Source organism: Schistocerca americana, chromosome 2, assembly GCF_021461395.2.
Source record: "Schistocerca americana isolate TAMUIC-IGC-003095 chromosome 2, iqSchAmer2.1, whole genome shotgun sequence".
NCBI classification, from domain to species: domain Eukaryota; kingdom Metazoa; phylum Arthropoda; class Insecta; order Orthoptera; family Acrididae; genus Schistocerca; species Schistocerca americana.
The window spans coordinates 279,408,307-279,428,077 of record NC_060120.1 but is presented as its reverse complement, the minus strand read 5'-3'; the positions used below and the strand labels follow the sequence as shown (position 1 = coordinate 279,428,077).

Genomic DNA, 19,771 nt, shown 5'->3' with positions numbered 1-19,771 from the left:
CCTCTGTCATTGCATGCACAGCATTTAAGCAAATGTAAAATAAACATTTTTACTAACCAAACAGTATCCACACTGTGTTAAAGACATTTATATTTTGCTAGCCATATATTTCCTGCAATCAAATCAATTATCAGGAAGTTAGTGGGTCTGATGACTGGTACGGGGTCTCCCTCTACTCACCAATGTAGCCAACTAACTTTAAAATGAGCCACACACTTCATTAATCCATTTTAACATCCAATGCTCATTGTGTGCAGAGTGTGATAGTCACATATTGATTTCACCAAGTGGAAATTTTGTCTGAGTCTTTGTGCACTTCCTTACTATTGCCCACTGCTGATATTTTTCTGTAGACAACAGAGTATCAGTGGACAACAAACTGCCATAGATGAATTTCTTGCTTGCGAGACTGTCGTGTAACTAGCGATTAGTGTCCTATCCCCAGGTAAACTAAGAGAAAGAAAATCCACAGAGAAAATCTCAGTTGAGCCATATTTCCAACATTATCCAAAAATGTGTTGGTATGTGACAAAGTTTTCACAGAGAAGACACGTCAAGTTGCTGACAGGCACGATTAAATACACACACACACAACACCCCCGCATAAGCAAGCACATCTGATGCACACATGATGACCAATTCCAGCATCTTGGGCCAGAATGCCAGTCCGGGATCCTGAAGTTGGTAGTCATATGTGTGTGTGAGGTGTGCTTGCTTGTGTGTGTGTGTGTGTGTGTGTGTGTGTGTGTGTGTGTGTGTGTGTGTGTGTGTGTGTCTTTAGTGACAAAGGCTGTGGCTGAAAACTATATGTGGGTGTCTTTTAATCATGCCAGTCTGCAACTTGATGCATGTTCTTTACAGTAAGTAGCGATCTATCTGTCCCTACATTGTTGATATTTCTACCTGGAGTTTACATTGTTTGATTAGATTTTCAAAGATGTTATTGTACTAGATTAGATTAGATTTACTTTCATTCCAACTGATCCGTACTGAGGAGGTCATCCAGGATGTGGAACATGTCAGAAAAACAATAATACATGACAAATATTTACAACTAAAACAAATAAGCTAATGTACCCTCCACAGGTGCCAAGTGGAATTACGTGTTGCTCAAGATACAATGGGCAATAAAAAGAACATGCACTATAATGGCATTGTCATTCCCAAGCAAATTTTCTACTTGTAGAAATTTACTATGCAATCTGAAATACTTACAGGATATTATCATAATACTGTACAAGATATACAGCAAACTTTAAAATATATTACACAATGGTAAAGCAATGTACTGGATTTAACTTATCTAATAAAATATGAATGTTTCTGAGTAGTAATCAGTGATACTTTTTATATGATAACGTGTTATGATTAACATAAAAACCACACACACACCTTTAACATTTTTATTTCTTTGCAACATGTCCTAAGTTGCTTGTATTCAGGGACTGTCACTTCAAATAATGATGCCTGTTCCTGGAGCACTGTCATTTGCTCTTCCATTTCTGTAATTATGGTATGTGTAACATCCATTAAAGTGTATGCATCATCACAGCCATACCTAAAATCATTTACAATGTAAATGAGTATCTCTGTGTAAAATATATCTTACTCCATTTAGCAGTTTAACATGACAATGGTGAGTTAGTTAAGTGTTTCACAGATTAAATTCACAATATATCATGATATGGAATATGTCAACAGAACAAACATAGCACACTTACATACAACTTTCAAAAAAATATACAAAAAAAAATAAATAGAAATAAAAAATAAAAAAAAATTATACCATGACATGCTGGTCATTTACAGATCGATTTTTTTTTAATGATTAATTATCTCTCTTCAAGAACTTCTTTAAGGTATAGGAGGAGTCGTTACAGAGAAACATCTTCGATCTATATTTGAAAACACGTCTGCCATCTGTCAGACATTTTACTCCCATACGTAGATTGTCAAAGACTTTTATAGCTGCATATTTGATCCCTTTCTGTACCCAAGTAAGGTGCATTAAAGGGTAATGCAGAGCATTTTTCTTCTAATGTTGTAATTCTGGAGGTCTCTGTTGCTCTCAAATTTAGATGGAATACTGACAACAAATTTCATACCTGAATAAACATACTGTGAGGCTGTGGTTAACATTCCCTGCAGCTTAAAGAGATACCTGCGAGACATACATACGTGAACCGCATACATGATTCTAATTACCTCTATTTTCTTTTGTGCAATGAATACATCTTGCCAACATGAGGAGTTATTGCAGAATATTATCAGGAGAAAGAAAACTGGCGTTCTACGGATCGGAGCGTGGAATGTCAGATCCCTTAATCGTGCAGGTAGGTTAGAAAATTTAAAAAGGGAAATGGATAAGTTAAAGTTAGATATAGTGGGAATTAGTGAAGTTCAGTGGCAGGAGGAGCAAGACTTTTGGTCAGGTGATTACAGGGTTATAAATACAAAATCAAATAGGGGTAATGCAGGAGTAGGTTTAATAATAAATAAAAAAAATAGGAGTGCGGGTTAGCTACTACAAACAGCATAGTGAACGCATTATTGTGGCCAAGATAGACACAAAGCCCATGCCTACTACAGTAGTACAAGTTTATATGCCAACTAGCTCTGCAGATGATGAAGAAATAGATGAAATGTATGACGAGATAAAAGAAATTATTCAGGTAGTGAAGGGAGACGAAAATTTAATAGTCATGGGTGACTGGAATTCGTCAGTAGGAAAAGGGAGAGAAGGAAACATAGTAGGTGAATATGGATTGGGGGGAGAAATGAAAGAGGAAGCTGCCTTGTAGAATTTTGCACAGAGCATAACTTAATCATAGCTAACACTTGGTTCAAGAATCATAAAAGAAGGTTGTATACCTGGAAGAATCCTGGCGATACTAAAAGGTATCAGATAGATTATATAATGGTAAGACAGAGATTTAGGAACCAGGTTTTAAACTGTAAGACATTTCCAGGGGCAGATGTGGATTCTGACCACAATCTATTGGTTATGAACTGCAGATTGAAACTGAAAATACTGCAAAAAGGTGGGAATCTAAGGAGATGGGACCTGGATAAACTGAAAGAACCAGAGGTTGTAGAGAGTTTCAGGGAGAGCATAAGGGAACAACTGACAGGAATGGGGGAAAGAAATACAGTAGAAGAAGAATGGGTAGCTTTGAGGGATGAAGTAGTAAAGGCAGCAGAGGATCAAATAGGTAAAAAGACGAGGGCTAGTAGAAATCCTTGGGTAACAGAAGAAATATTGAATTTAATTGATGAAAGGAGAAAATGTAAAAATGCAGTAAATGAAGCAGGCAAAAAGGAATACAAACGTCTCAAAAATGAGATCGACAGGAAGTGCAAAATGGCTAAGCAGGGATGGCTGGAGGACAAACGTAAGGATGTAGAGGCTTGTCTCACTAGGGGTAAGATAGATACTGCCTACAGGAAAATTAAAGAGACCTTTGGAGAGCAGAGAACCACTTGTATGAATATCAAGAGCTCAGATAGCAACCCAGTTCTAAGCAAAGAAGGGAAGGCAGAAAGGTGGAAGGAGTATATAGAGGGTTTATACAAGGGTGATGTACTTGAGGACAATATTATGGAAATGGAAGAGGATGTAGATGAAGACGAAATGGGAGATAAGATACTGCGTGAAGAATTCGACAGAGCACTGAAAGACCTGAGTCGAAACAAGGCCCTGGGAGTAGACAACATTCCATTAGAACTACTGATGGCCTTGGGAGAGCCAGTCATGACAAAACTCTACCATCTGGTGAGCAAGATGTATGAGACAGGCGAAATACCCTCAGACTTCATGAAGAATATAATAATTCCAATCCCAAAGAAAGCAGGTGTTGACAGATGTGAAAATTACCGAACTATCAGTTTAATAAGTCACAGCTGCAAAATACTAACGCGAATTCGTTACAGACGAATGGAAAAACTGGTAGAAGCGGACCTCGGGGAAGATCAGTTTGGATTCCGTAGAAATGTTGGAACACGTGAGGCAATACTAACCTTACGACTTATCTTAGAAGAAAGATTAAGAAAAGGCAAACCTACGTTTCTAGCATTTGTAGACTTAGAGAAAGCTTTTGACAATGTTAACTGGAATACTCTCTTTCAAATTCTGAAGGTGGCAGGTATAAAATACAGGGAGCGAAAGGCTATTTACAATTTGTACAGAAATCAGATGGCAGTTATAAGAGTCGAGGGGCATGAAAGGGAAGCAGTGGTTGGGAAAGGAGTGAGACAGGGTTGTAGCCTCTCCCCGATGTTATTCAATCTGTATATTGAGCAAGCAGTAAAGGAAACAAAAGAAAAATTAGGAGTAGGTATTAAAATTCATGGAGAAGAAGTAAAAACTTTGAGGTTCGCCGATGACATTGTAATTCTGTCAGAGACAGCAAAGGACTTGGAAGAGCAGTTCAACGGAATGGACAGTGTCTTGAAAGGAGGATATAAGATGAACATCAACAAAAGCAAAACGAGGATAATGGAATGTAGTCAAATTAAATCGGGTGATGCTGAGGGAATTAGATTAGAAAATGAGACACTTAAAGTAGTAAAAGAGTTTTGCTATTTAGGGAGTAAAATAACTGATGATGGTCGAAGTAGAGAGGATATAAAATGTAGACTGGCAATGGCAAGGAAATCATTTCTGAAGAAGAGAAATTTGTTAACATCGAGTATAGATTTAAGTGTCAGGAAGTCGTTTCTGAAAGTATTTGTATGGAGTGTAGCCATGTATGGAAGTGAAACATGGACGATAACTAGTTTGGACAAGAAGAGAATAGAAGCTTTCGAAATGTGGTGCTACAGAAGAATGCTGAAGATAAGGTGGGTAGATCACGTAACTAATGAGGAGGTATTGAATAGGATTGGGGAGAAGAGAAGTTTGTGACACAACTTGACTAGAAGAAGGGATCGGTTGGTAGGGCATGTTTTGAGGCATCAAGGGATCACAAATTTAGCATTGGAGGGCAGCATGGAGGGTAAAAATCGTAGAGGGAGACCAAGAGATGAATACACTAAGCAGATTCAGAAGGATGTAGGTTGCAGTAGGTACTGGGAGATGAAGAAACTTGCATAGGATAGAGTAGCATGGAGAGCTGCATCAAACCAGTCTCAGGACTGAAGACCACAACAACAACAACAACAACATTCTCATACGACATCAATGATTGAAAATCTGCATAATACATTAACTTACTGACTTCTATGTTGCCCAAAGATGTAATTCTTCTTATGGCCAAAGTACCTGCACCTAAACATTTTAGCAGGTCTATTACATTGTCCCAATTTACTAGGTGTACAACTATGCTTCTGTCGATTGCCAATAGGTGGCGACAACGGTAAGTAGCGGTTGAAAGAAACACATCGCAGAAGTCAGGCGGTTAGCTTGGACCTTGGTCAACACAACCTCATTCAAACATTAGTTGATTTGTGAATGCATCATAAAGTTGTTCTTGATTGAAAATGTCAGTTTACGAGCCTAATTATCATCATTTGCAGGAGGTGTTACTGTTTAGTTTCAATGTGAAGAAAACAGTGGTTGAGTCTCATTGAATTCTCTCAAGTACGTATGATAAGGACACTGTTACTAAAAGACTGTGTCGTGAGTGGTTTCAACGCTTCAAGAACGGTAATTTTAATGTTGTAAACCAGCATAGTGGTGGAAGAGAGAATGTTTTTGAAGATGCAGAGTTGGAGACATTGCTGAATGAAGACTCACGTCAAACTCAGGAATAATTGGCACAATTAGTGGGAGTGACACAGCAAGCTATTTCAAAACGTCTCAAGACTATGGGCATGATTCAGAAAGAAGGAACTTGGCCCCATGTGAGCTGAAACAAAGAGATGTTCAACGGTGTTTGTGTGTTTGTGAACAGCTGATTCAGAGGCAAAAATGAAAGGGATTTCTGCATCGCACTGTGACCAGGGAAGAAAAATGGGTTCATTACGATAACCCTAAATGCTAAAAATCATGGGGATATCTCGGCCACGCTTCCACATCAACAGCAGAACCGAATGTTCATGGCTCCAAGATCATGCTCTACATTTGGTGGGACCAGCTCAGCGTCGTGTACTATGAGGTGTTAAAACCAAGTGAAACAATCACAGGTGCTCATTATCAAATGCAATTAATGTATCTGAGAAGAGCATTAAAAGATAAATGGCTGCAATACAGCGAGAGGCACGATAAAGTGATTTTGCAGCACGACAACGCTCGAACCCACGTTGAAAAGAGGTCAAAATGTACTTGGAAACATTAAAATGGGAAGTCCTACCCCACACGTTGTATTCTCCAGACATTGCTCCCTCTGAATATCAATGTCACATAGCCTGGCTGACTAACACTTCCGAACTAATGAAGAAGTCACAAATTGGATCGATTTGTGGATCACTTCAAAAGATGAACAATTTTTTCGACGCGGGATTTGTACACTGCCCGAAAGATGGGAGAAAGTAGTGGCCAGTGATGGAAAATACTTTGAATGATATATGTGTAACCAATTTGTTTTGTTAAAGCCTCAAATGTTGCGAGAAAAAACGGTGGAAGCAAAATTGTACACCTTGTAAGTTTTCATCAATATGCACAGCTATGAACTTACTATTTTCTACCATTTTATTACTTCTTGCTGCTATACTATGTTAAAGGAGGTGGAATATTTCTGACGGTACAAAACTGAATGCACTACTTTTCCTTTTTTTTTTTTCAGATTAAAGCTAGTCCATTTCTGCATCTACATCTAAACTTTTCGAACCACTGTGAAGTGCATAGCAGATGGTACATTCCAATGTACAAGTTACTAGGACTTTTTCCATTCCTTCCACGTATGGATTGTGGGAAAAATGACTATTTAAATGCCTCTGTTTCTGCTGAAATTATTCTAATATTATCCCCAAAATCACTGTGGGAGCAACATGTAGAGGGTTTTAGTTTATATCCAGTGTGATCATTTAAAGCCAGTTCTCGAAACATCATTAGCACACCTTCTTGGATAGTTTTGCAACATTTTCAAGAGTCTGTCAGTTCAATTCTTTCAATATCTCTGTGAAACCCTCTCACTGATCAAACAAACGTGTGACCATTCATGCTGCCCTTCTCTGTACATGTATATGTTCAAAATCCCCTCTTAGTCCTATTTGTTAGAGTCCACTCACTTGATCGATACTGTAGGATTTATAAGCAGTCACATTTGTAGACTGATTGTATTTCCCTAGTATTTTACTAATAAACCAGTCTGCTACCTGATTTACCCATGACTGAGCCTATGTGATCATTCCACTTCATGTCACTATTAAGTGTTACATACAAGCATTTGTACATTTACAGATTCTAACTGTGACTCACTAATATTATATTCACAGTGTACTATGTAGTTTTTTGTTTTTGTTTTGCGAAGTGCACAATTTTACGTTTCTGAACATTTAAAGCAAGCTGCCAATCATTGCACCACTTTGAAATCTTGTCAACGTCTGACTCAATATTTGTGGAGCTTTTTTCAGACTGTTATTTCATTGTAGATATTTGCATCATCTGCAAAAAGTCTAAGGTAACTACTAATATTGTCCACAAGGTCATTAAAACACAACACGGGACCCAACACGCTTCCCTGTAGTACATCCGAAGTTACTTCTACATCTGTTGATGACTCTTCCTCCAAGAAAACATGCTTCATCTTCCCTACCAATAAATCTTCATTCCAGTCACTTATTTCATTTGATACTCCATATGATCATACTTTTGACAATAAGCATAGGTGTCATACTGAGTCAAATGCTTTTTATGCATCTACCTGACTGCCTTGATCCATGGATTTTAGAATGTAATGTGATAAAAGTGTGAGATGGATTATGCATGATCAATGTTTTTGGAATTGATGCTGGTTCTTTTGGAGGAGATCATTCTATTTACGATGCCTCATTACGTTTGGGTTCAGAGTATGTACTAAGATCCTACAACAAATCAATGTCAAGGATACTAAGTAGTTGTTTTGTGGATCACTTATACCATTCATCTTGTAAATGGGTGTGACCTGGGCACAGTTTTTGTTTGAGGGATCTGTAATAGATTATAGTTAGAACAGGGGCTAACTCAACCACAGATTCAATACAGAAACTGACAGGGATTCCATCGGGCCCTGGAGATTTGTTCAATTTTAACAATTTTGGCTGTTTCTCAACAACACCGACACTAACACATATTTCACTCATCTTCTCAGTGATAAGACAATTAAACTGCGGCAATGCTCCAGGGTTTCCTTTGTATGGGAACATTTGAAAACAGAGTACAGTATATCAGCTTTTCCTTTGCTATGCTCAAGTTCAGTTCCTGTCTCATTTGTGTATTACTGAACACCAACTTTGGTGCCATAAACAGTCTTTACATATAATCAGAATTTCTCTGGGTTTTGTGAAAGATAATTTGAGAATATTCTCCTTCAGAATCACTGAAAGCTTCACACATAGCTCTCTTGACAGCCAATCACATTTCATTCAACACTCTCTTATATATTGCCTTATGGTTTGTTTCACGCATATTATGTAACAGTCTCTCTTTCTTTAGAAATTTCATTACAGTGACTTTATACAACAGAGTGTCTCTCCATTATGAACTTTTCTGCTGTGTATGTATCTATCCAGTGCATGGTGAATTATTCTTTTAAACCTGAGCCATCGTTCCTTTACATGCTCCTGCCCTGTGCTGAAAATTTCAAGTTCCTCATTTAGATATGACATTACTGTTTTTTAAACAATAGAAAATCCAGGATGGAATATAACAGTATTATGAAAAGGATAATTGCTACTCACCATATAGCAGAGATGCTGAGTTGCCGATAGGCGCAACAAGAAGACTGTCACAAAATGAAGTTTTGGACAACAAGGCCTTTGTCAAAAATTGGCGACACACACACACACACACACACACACACACACACACACATAAAAGCAACTCTCACACATTTGACCACAGTCTCTGGCAGCTGAAGGCAGACTACAAGCAGCAGTGTAAGATGGGGGAGGCAACTGGGTGGTGGGAGGGAGGAGACTGCAGCAGGGAGGATAAAGAATAGTGCAGGATAGGGGTGGGCGATGGTTAAGTGCTGCTACTGAGATTGTGCAGGCTTGAGGTGGAGTGGGTAGGGCAGCTAGGTACAGTCGGGAAGTTAGACCGAGGGTGGAGGAGAGAGGGAGGTAGTGCAAAAGGAGAGAAGTAAAAAGACTGGGTGCATTGGTGGAGTAGAGAGCTGTGTAGTGCTGGAGTGGGAACATGGAATGGGCTACATAGGTAAGGACAATCACTAACGAAGGCTGAGGCCACCTCATAACTGCATGCTCCCACTAACAGCACTTTACTGTCACCACACTGCTATCCCTTTCCTTCCCTGCCACAGCCTCCTCCTTACCGCCACCTGGTTGCCTCTCCCATTATGTGCTGCTGCTCGTAGTCTGGGTTCAGCTGCCAGAGACTGTGGTCATGTGTGTGTGAGTTGTATTTGTGTGTGTGTGTCTGTGTTCTGTTGTCTATTTTTGACACAGGGTTTGTTGGCCAAAAACTCATTTTGTGACAGTCATTTTGCTGTGCCTACCTGCGACTCAATATGTCCGCTATATGGTGAGTAGTAACTACCTCTTTCATAGTGTAACTACTGTTTTTGTCTACGTTACTGACTATCCATACCTCTCTACTTGTTTAAGTTGTCCATGTATGTATCCCTGTGGTTATATGATGTGCAGATAGACAAATGGCATCAATTTCTTTCTGCCTGCTAAGATCTTGCACACAAACTATTTACTTATTTACTTACATTGTAATTTTGCAAGTATGTGGGCAAGTTATTTGTCCATCTGGGCCTGATACTGAGGAGATATGAATTTGTTGCACAGCTGGACACTAGTGGGCCCAGGACACAGAGCGTGCCATGGCCAGCCTGGCTAGTTGTCCATTTCCGCCCCAGGCAAGCTCAGGTGCAGAGACAGTGAGTGTGTGACTGAAAACGGGTAAATTCCAGAGCTAGGAATTTGGACAGCTGATGCTCATTTTGCCTTTGTGCAGAATGTGCTACCAGAAATGGTAGAGTGTCAGACACACTTAAAGATGACCAGATTACATCTCTTTGACATTCGACAATAACTCGTATCAAACATTAATGCAAATCTGAATACATCAGCGATTTCAGATACATGAGGCACATCCAATGACACAACGACATTTCAGTATCTTTGAGACAGAAGTTAATATTTCATAGTGAATAAAAATTTACACAATGAAACTAAAAATAACAACTTTTGAACGTTCACGCTATGTCAACATATGATATCTTAGATGATAGCATTGCACTATAGCTATCATCCCTGAAGATCTACTCACCAAGACACAGCAGAACTCACACATAAAAGATGGTTGTAACTGGCAAGCTTTCAGAGGCAGTGGCTCCTTCTTCAGGCAGAAGGATTGATGGGGGAGGGAGAGGGGTGAAGGAAAAGTACTGGAGAGGTCTAGAAAAAGGGGTAGATTTCGGATTTTTCTAGACCTCTCCAGTACTTTTCCTTCGCCCCTCTTCCTTCCCCTTCAACTCTTCTGCATGAAGAAGGAGCCACTGGTTCCGAAAGCTTGCCAGTTATAACTGTCTTTTATGTGTGTGTTCTGTTGCCGCTTGCTGAGTACATTTTTTATACATTTAATTAAATAATTTTGTCAATAATTGATTATTTTCGTTGTTATACCATGCCTGAAAGCTATGTATCTGTATCTATTTTATTTATTGATTTATTGTGTCTTTATATCTTTTTTATCATCCAAATGTTTGTCAGAACATTGAATTCTCCACATTTACAGCAAATGAATGTAGCATGAGTACCTCATATTTTGTCATACCTTTGCTTTTAACTTCATTTAAATGTCAACGGCAAGAGCTATTAAAAAACAGCTAATTCAGGGTGCATACGTGGACGAGGAAAAAAAATTCCCGGATTTTTGCCAGATTTCCCGGTTAAAAATACACTTTCTCCCGGATGAAAATACACTTTTTCTGTGTTTAATAACAGTATACTTTTCCTCAGAACTGTTAAACTTATCAATCCTTTCAACGGTTGTGGTTTTATACACCGGCATAGAATTTCCCGGCACTTTAGAAAACACGTTTTCGAAAGATGTCTGATGTGCAGCAACATGTACACTGCATATTTTCGTGTGTGTGTGTGTGTGTATGGGTTTATGGGCGCTCAACATCGAGGTCATCAGCACCCCATATTTTCGTATTACGGAAGTATAAATTCGAATTCCACCACACATCGCATGTTACTTACCGAAGGATTGAAATCGAGACTGCGATGCGCTTTTGTAAGCCAGTTGTAGCTCATGTCAAGCGATCTCACCAGCCGATAACAGCCACGTGATGTAGTCAGCCAATAGCAACATCACTGTTAAGTAGCACGAACACACAAATAGGAAAAGGTAATGGTTTAAATTAGAATACATAGTGTTGCTACAAGAAAAGAAAAGCTTTTACGTATAATATTGGACTCTAAGATTAATAAGCTGCAAGAGAAGCTAAGGTTTCACACAATGTTTATCTATTTTGCGCGTGTTACACTTTAAGAAACATCAGTCTTCCTAAAGCCTTTGACACATTTTGCTGTTGGCAGACACTTGTATAAGCACCGTGTTTTGTTGTTATATATGGTGCATTTCCTTTGCTACTTAAGTTTTATTTTCGTTTTTTTCCCTCTCGTTCGTTTTTTTATTGCTGCAGTATTATTCTGCAGTAGCGAGATGCGGTAATATTCTTTGTTAGAGTACTGGTTCATACCAGTCAAAGTCACAAAAATTTAACTGAAAACTAAAACGATGAAAAATTCCCGGAATTCTAAACAATTCCCGGGTTTTTCCCGCTTTTCTTTCCGGATGAAAAAATTCTCGGGTTTTTCCCGGATCTCCCGGTTGTCCCGGGTCAATTGCATGTGTTAGAGGTCACCACAATTAAAAAGAGAATCAAAAGGTTCCTGTGTCAAGAAAGCATAAATAGTGGCAACTATTTATTCACAGTTGGTACAAAATAGTTGCATGTTTGCACCTGTTACTGACCTTCAAAGTAGTCACCACTGATGTGGAAGGCGTTGTATACCATTAGCAGAGCCTGTTCTGTTGATGGTGCGAATGGAGCGGTCTCAAGTTCAGGTGATTCTCATGTACGGCTGTGATGGGGTTATAATAACGCATTACGTTCCTCCACCGCAGACCGTCAGTGCACAATATTACTGTTCATTTTTGGAGCATCACCTGCGACCAACTTTGAAAAAGAAGCGGTAACACTTTCTGTGCAATCCACCCATCATTTTGCACGACAATGCGCGGGTGCATACAGAGCAAGCTGTGGCTGCTCTGTTCGGTCAATGGGACTGTGAAGTACTGTACCACCCACCATACTCCCTGGACTTATGTCCTTTTGACTTTGATTTGATTCCGAAGATGAAGGACCCACTTCGTGGCATTCGCTACAGAACTGTTCCAGAGATTTGAAAGGCTTAGACCATTCCATTTGCACCATCAACAGAACAGGCTCTGCTAACGGTATATTATGCCTTCCACATCGCTGGCAATGGGTTCTACACAACACTGGTGTCTACTCTGAAGGACAGTAACACGTGAAAACATGTAACTCTTTTGTATCGGTTGTGAATAAATAGTTGCCACTATTTAAGTTCCAACCCTCATAATTGCTTAAAAAATATTTAATGACAATCTGTTGTCATTTATCATAAGCACACTTGTGCAAGAGTACTAGCATATTTACTTATGGACAAACATTTACTTTTAATTATTGTAAGTAATCTGAGTGTGACAGAATGTTTATAACATTTCTTTATTTAAGTATTGTTGTAATATATTAGTTCAGTCTGGGAAGTGATCATGTTGAGTCAAATCATGTCTTTAGAGCCTCAGAATGATGTATTTTTGGTGGGGATGGCCTTTAGCCAATGAGAGTTGGACAGTGCCGGAATACTGCAAGAGTCAAGTTCAGAGTGGGACTTTTTGAGGGAAGAGTACAAGCGTGCAATGCTGGTCACTTTGTGGCAAGTTCTGGAAGAAGGAAGACCTGTCTAGAGTAACATACGTGATTCAGTCGTATAGGTGCTTGTTTATGGGCTGTGAACGACTGCTATCAAACTTTAACTTCTGAAGGGACTTTATATTTCAAGAGGTTTGAATGTGCTCCAGAGTAGGACACTAACCTTTGCCACTTGATTTACAGAACTGAGAAAAAGACATGGTATCAGTTACCATTCTTCATATTGTGTGTGTTAATTTGTTAATCAGCATGTTAAACTTTGAACTATTTTGAGCTGGTGAATCTTTTGTTAAAGAAATTGACTTAATTTTGTGTGAGTCTTTGATGACTATTTAATTTGGGGACTTTTGCTACCATTCTCATATCATTTTCAACATAACTTTACTGCATGCAATAAGAGTATTTTCTGTCTGCATTTTAACTGAATATTGCAGAACCACTTCCCATTTATTTGAGATGTCATTCCTTGAATAAACATCATTCAACATAATTCTCTGTTGTCTACATCAATTACAGATATTAGAACAGAACCACTGTTATTCATTTTACTTTAATTTTGTATTTCTGTGTATTTAATTAACTTGCAATTCTAGCCAATGCATAGACCACTGACTGAAGGAACACAGCTACAGTGAATTATCTGCAGGCATGAAAGCAGATGTGCAAGGCTCAACCCTATAACTACATCAAGCTACTCTTTTTAAACACAGCCGTGCCTACACCAAATACCTAAAGTACGAATAACTAAATTCTGTCTGAACAGGCCTTGGAAGGCCCAACAGTTCTGACTGGCCGCCATGTCATCCTCAGCCCACAGGCGTCATTGGATGTGGATATGGAGGGGCATGTGGTCAGCACACAGCTCTTCCAGCCGTATGTCAGTTTACGAGACTGAAGCTGCTACTTCTCAATCAAGTAGCTCCTCAGTTTGCCTCACAAGGGCTGAGTGTGCCCTGCTTGCCAACAGCACTCAGCAGGCCGGATGGTCACCCATCCATGTGCTAGCCCAGCCCAATGGCGCTTAACATCGATGATCTGACAGGAACGAGTGTGACCACTGTGGCAAGGCAGTTGGCAAAGTACGAATAACAGCAGGTAAAAATGCAATGGTTTGCTCATATGGGATGCTGTTTAGGAGGAGTAACTACTTAAGCAGTAGCTGTTAGATGGCACTGCAATGGTTTTCTCCCCCAATAGTCTGATGAAGCACGTTGATCGGGCAGAAACTCTATTATTGACTTAACTTTTTTCTCTATTATTATAAGATAAACTGGAAGTCTGTGTCAATTTAATTTCCTTTGATGCAGTCTGTCTGAATTCTGAATTTGACTTAATGTCAATGTCTCACGTGACCTCAATAACTAAAGGGATTTGCCTTTGTGTGCTGCTGCTGGGCCACCTTACATGATCTACATTTACATCTACATCTATACTCTGGAAACCACCATGAGGTTCATGGCAGAGTGTATATCCCATTGTACCAGTTATTAGGATTCATTCCTGTTCCATTAATGTATGGAGTGTGGGAAGAATGATAGTTTGAATGCCTCTTTGTGTGCAGGAACTATTCTTATTTTATCCTCAGGATCCCTGTGTGAGTGATATGTAGGGGGTTGTAGTATATCCCTAGAGTAATCATTTAAAGCTGATTCTTGAAACTTTGTTAATAGACTTTCTATGGATAGTTTACGCCTGTCTTCAAGAATCTGCCATTCCAGTTAGTTATTTAGATACGTGTTCCATTGATCAATCTCACGAAAACCATCATTATGATAAGGAATAAGTCAAATGTATAAGAAACGCACACATGACTCACTGATTAAAAAAAAGAAAAAAGATTACCCCACTCCCTTAAATGGCACAAAATGCATATATTATACCTGTAGATTTATTTATTCCTATTCAAGAATTCATCTATGGATCTGTGGTATAGAAGGAGTTGTCAAGGAGATATGATTTCGAATTATTTTTGAAACTATTACTTCTGTCTGTCAGACATTTTATTTAATCCAGTAATTTATTGAAAAGTTCTACAGCAGCATGTTTTACCCCTTTCTGCGCCAAAGACAGGTTAAGTAGAGGATACTGTAAGTCTTTCTTTCTTCTGGTATTATAATCATGAATGTCACTGTTGTTTTTACACTGGTCCATGTTGTTGAGAACAAATTTCATTACTGAGTAAATGTACTGTGATGCTGTTGTGAGAATTTCTAACCTTACAAACAGATGCCTACAACATGTGCGACTATGAGCCCCCACGCATTATTCTAACTACTTTCTTTTGAGCAGTGAATACCTTTTGCCTAAGTGTTGAGTTACACCAAAATATTATTCCGTATGACGTCAGAGAGTGAAAGTATGTAAAGTATGTTAGCTTGCTAATTTCTATAGCCTCAAAATTAGCAGTTATACTGATTGCAAAAGTTGCTGAACCAATCGCTTTACGAGAGCCAAAATATGAATTTTCCAATGAAGATACACCCAAAAAATTAGTTGCTCTACCCTGGCTAGTGACTTTTGTTGATGTGTTATATTTATAGAAGGAACTGTACTCTTTGCAGTAGAAAATTGGATGTACTGTGTTTTTTCAAAGTTCAGAGCAAGCCCATTCACAGAAAACCGATCAATAACTTTTCCAAAGACATTATTGGAATCATTTTGTATTCGAGTTTCTTTTACTGGATTAGTAATGGCACTTGTATCATCAGCAAACAGTGTCAGCTTAGCTTCTTGTTTTAGATAAGTAGGGAGGTCTTTCACATATACCAACAACAGAAGGGGACCCATGATCGAACCCTGTGGAACGCCTCATGTAATTTCACCCCAGATAGATAAAGTGAGAAATATCCTTAAATCACTTAATTGATAAAAAGAAACGTTTTGCTTCCTGTTCTGTACATATGTCTTAAACCACTCATATGCTGTTCCATTTATACCACTGAATTGTATTTTCTGTAACATAATGTCATGGTTCACACAATAAAATGCTTTGGATAAGAAACAGAAAATTCGTATTGTGACATTTTACTATTTAAAGACTCTATTATGTGGGCAGTGAAACTGTATACTGCTGTTTCAGTAGAACAGCATTTTTGACATCCAAACTTTGATTTGCTAAGTATCCCATTACCGTTGAGATGGCTAACCACAATTGAGTACACTGTTTCCTTGACGATTTTTGAAAATGCTGTGAGCAAGGATACTGGACAGTAATTACTGACATCTGTGGTGTCCCCTTTATTGTAGAGAGGCTTGAAAATGGCATATTTTAACCTTTCTGGGAAAATACTTTGAGTTAGTGATGCATTACTTATGTGACTCAGAACATCAGCTGTAACTGCTCCACATTGTTTAATATCTTGTTAGAGATGTCATCTACTCCAATAGAACATTAATTTTTCAAAGATTTAATAATTTTCCTTATTTAACAAGAGGTTGTTAGATGAAATTTAATCTGAAAGGGATTTATCAAAGCTGACTACCATGTACTGCTTGGCTTTTTCTTTTGTACTATTCTCACCAACCTTTTCACCTACACTTAAGAAATGGTTGTGAAATACATTAGCTACTTGTGTATTGTTGGTTAAGATGGTCTCATTCTCTTTAATAGTAATATTAGCTACCCCAGTGATTACTTTTCCTGTCTCTCTTCTAACAACATTCCATAGTGATTTGATTTTATTGCCCGAGTTGTTGATTTCATTTCTAACACACATGTTTTCTTGATTTTCTGACAACCTTTCTCAGTATGTTACAATAATTATGTATAGTGTAAAATTACTTCTGGGCCTTTACTAATTATTGCTGGCTCACATAATTTTCTTTTTTCTTTCTGAAGACACTTTAATACCTGTATTAATCCAAGGTTTCTTTGAAAACTGTTTGGTGTTACATTTAGTGATTTTTTTTTAGGCAACAATGTTAAAAAGGGATATAAATTTATCAAGAAATATGTTGCACTTATCATTAGCATTTAGCTAATTATATATGTATTCCCAATTAATATTTCTTAAACTTTCTCTGAAGTGCTCTATAGATACAGGGTTGACCAGCCTTACACTTTTACTTAATAGTTTCTGAACTGTACAAGCTAATAGGTTTTGTAAGTTAATTAATTGTGCATCATGCTCTGATAAGCCATTTATCAGATAATCCACTTATCACAGGGAAAGCAGGTGTTATTTTTACATCCTCTTGTTACACAAATACGTTATCTATTAGAGTGCTACTGTCTTGAGCCATACGTTTAGGGAAGTTGATCAGTGATTCCAAGTTATATGTCGTTAATAACACTTCTAGTTCACTTCTGTATCACAGTGACATACCCCCAAGGATTAACCATACTTGTGACCATTGATGCTGCCCATCTCTGTATACTTTCAATATCCCACGTCAGTGCTGCCTGTTCAGGTCCCAAGCACTTGAGCAATATTCTAAGATAGGTCACACAAGTGATTTGTAAGCAGTGTCTTTAGTATAATGATTGCATTTCACCAGCATTCTACCAATAAACCGAAGTCTACCATCTGCTTTACCCACAACCGTAACTAAGTGATCCACCTGCTTTACCCACAACTGAACCTACGTGATCACTGCATTTCTTATCCCAATAGTGTGCTGCATCCAGGTATTTATATCAGTTGGCCAATCCAACAGTGGCTCATTGGTATTATAGTCATAGGACGCCATGTTTTTTTCGTTTTGTAAAGTGCAAAATTTTTCATTTCAGAACATTTAGAGCAAGTTGACAGTTTCTGCACCACGTTGAAATATTATCAAGATCTGACTGAATATTTAAGCAGCTTCTCTATGTAGTACTTCAATATAGATAACTTCATCATCTGCAAAAATCCTGATTTTACTAATAATATTGTCTGCAAGGTCATTAATACGCAACATGAACAGCAAGGGTCCCAACACAGTTGACACTGAGGAGGTCACTCTCTTCAAGATATCTCATTATGTTTGAGCTCAGAGTATGTTCTAAGATTCTACAACAAATCGATGTCGAGGATATGGGACAGTAATTTTGTGGATCACTTCTACTACCCTTCTGTAGACAGATGTGACCTATGCCTTTTTCCAAGAATGGGATGCAGTTGTTATTTCAAGGGATCTACAATAGTTTATTGTGAGAAGAGGGGCTACTTCGGCCGCAAATTCAGTATAGAAGCTGACAGAGATTCCATTGGGGCCTGCAGCTCTGTTCAGTTTTAACTATTTCAGCTGTTTCTCAACACCACTGACACTAATACTTATTTCATTCATCTATTAAATGGTACTAAGATTAAATTGGGGCAATTCTCCTGGGTTTTTCCTTGTAAAGGAACATTTGAAGACAGAGTTAAGCATTTCAGCTTTTGCTTCACTATCCTCAATTTTAGTTCCTGTCCATTCAGTAGGGACTGGACACTAACTTTGGTGCCATTAAACAGTCTTTACATACGACCAGAATAACTTTGGATTTTGTAAAATGTCATTTGACAAAATTCTGCTATGATAGTCACTGACAGCATCACACATTGCTCTCTTGACAGCCAAACATGTTTCATTCAGCATCTCTCTATCTATAGCCCTATGCTTTGTTTTACACCTATTATGCAGCACACTCTGTTTCTTTAGAAGTTTCTTTACAGTGACAGTGCACCACGGAGGTTCCCTCCCATTATGAACTTTTCTACTGGGTACATATCGATCCAGTGTGTGGTCAACTATTCTTTTGAACTTGAGCCAGAGTTCCTCTACATGTTCCTGACCTGTGTAGAATGTTTCAAGTTCCTCACTGAAATATGACATTACTGATTTTTTATCTACTTTACTGAACTTATATCTCTATCTGCTTGTTTCAGTTTCCTTTGTAGTTTGGAAATAATTGTTGCCACAACCACACCATCATCACCGATACCAGTTTTGATGTGGGCATCCTCAAAGAGGTCAGGACTATTTGTTGCCATTCGATCCAATATATTTCCGTCATGAGTATGGTTCCTGACTAACTGTTCTAGGCAGTTTCCAGAGAAGGCATATAGTACAGTTTCACATGATGTCGTATCATGCCCACAACTAACAAAATTGTAATTATCCCAATTAATTGTTGGATGATTAAAGTCTCCCTGTGGCCACTTTCTCTCTCTCTCTCTCTCTCTCTCTCTCTCTCTCTCTCTCTCTCTCTCTCTTCCCCTCCCCCTTTTCCATCCTTCTTCCTCTTTTTCCACCCCTGTCCCTTTAACCTCTCCTCCCTTTCTGTACATTGTTTCATTAGCGTTATTCTCTCAACTTGAAAAGAGGTGAAATTAACTGAATCATAAATCTCAGACTAAAATGTGAGTGGCAGTAAGACAACCATATATTTTTCAGGTAAGAAATTACTTGAATAAATCCAGTTTTCGAAAATATTCTCGATACTGGTTTTGTCTCAGGTCAAATAAGTTTATTCGCTTCCTGATAAGCGTAACCTCAGCAGCCATAAGTGGAGTAACTTGCTGTTTCACAGTTACAGCAGTCTTCTTTGTAGCATTCCATCGTTCAGGCAGTTCCTAAAAATCAGAAACAAAAAAATATATTGTCCTACACAAATTATAGAACAATAATTACTGAGGAATAACATGATCATAGAATTCTTGTTTTTTTGTATGGTTAAACTACTTACCATTTTCATAAGTGCAACAATAGCAGCAGATCTTGAGTCAAGT

General features: G+C 38.3%; 1 protein-coding gene across 1 annotated transcript in view; it reads right to left on the bottom strand.

The window, feature by feature from the left end:
- LOC124593960 (dynein beta chain, ciliary-like) overlaps positions 1–19,771 on the bottom strand; it is a 746,507-nt gene that overhangs the window by 359,123 nt on the left and 367,613 nt on the right. Inside the window, exons 24-25 of the mRNA XM_047132308.1 lie at positions 19,449–19,615; positions 1,393–1,558 (exon numbers count right to left, since the gene is read on the bottom strand). Coding sequence (XP_046988264.1) covers positions 1,393–1,558; positions 19,449–19,615 — 333 coding nt within the window. The remainder of the gene's footprint in view (positions 1–1,392; positions 1,559–19,448; positions 19,616–19,771) is intronic.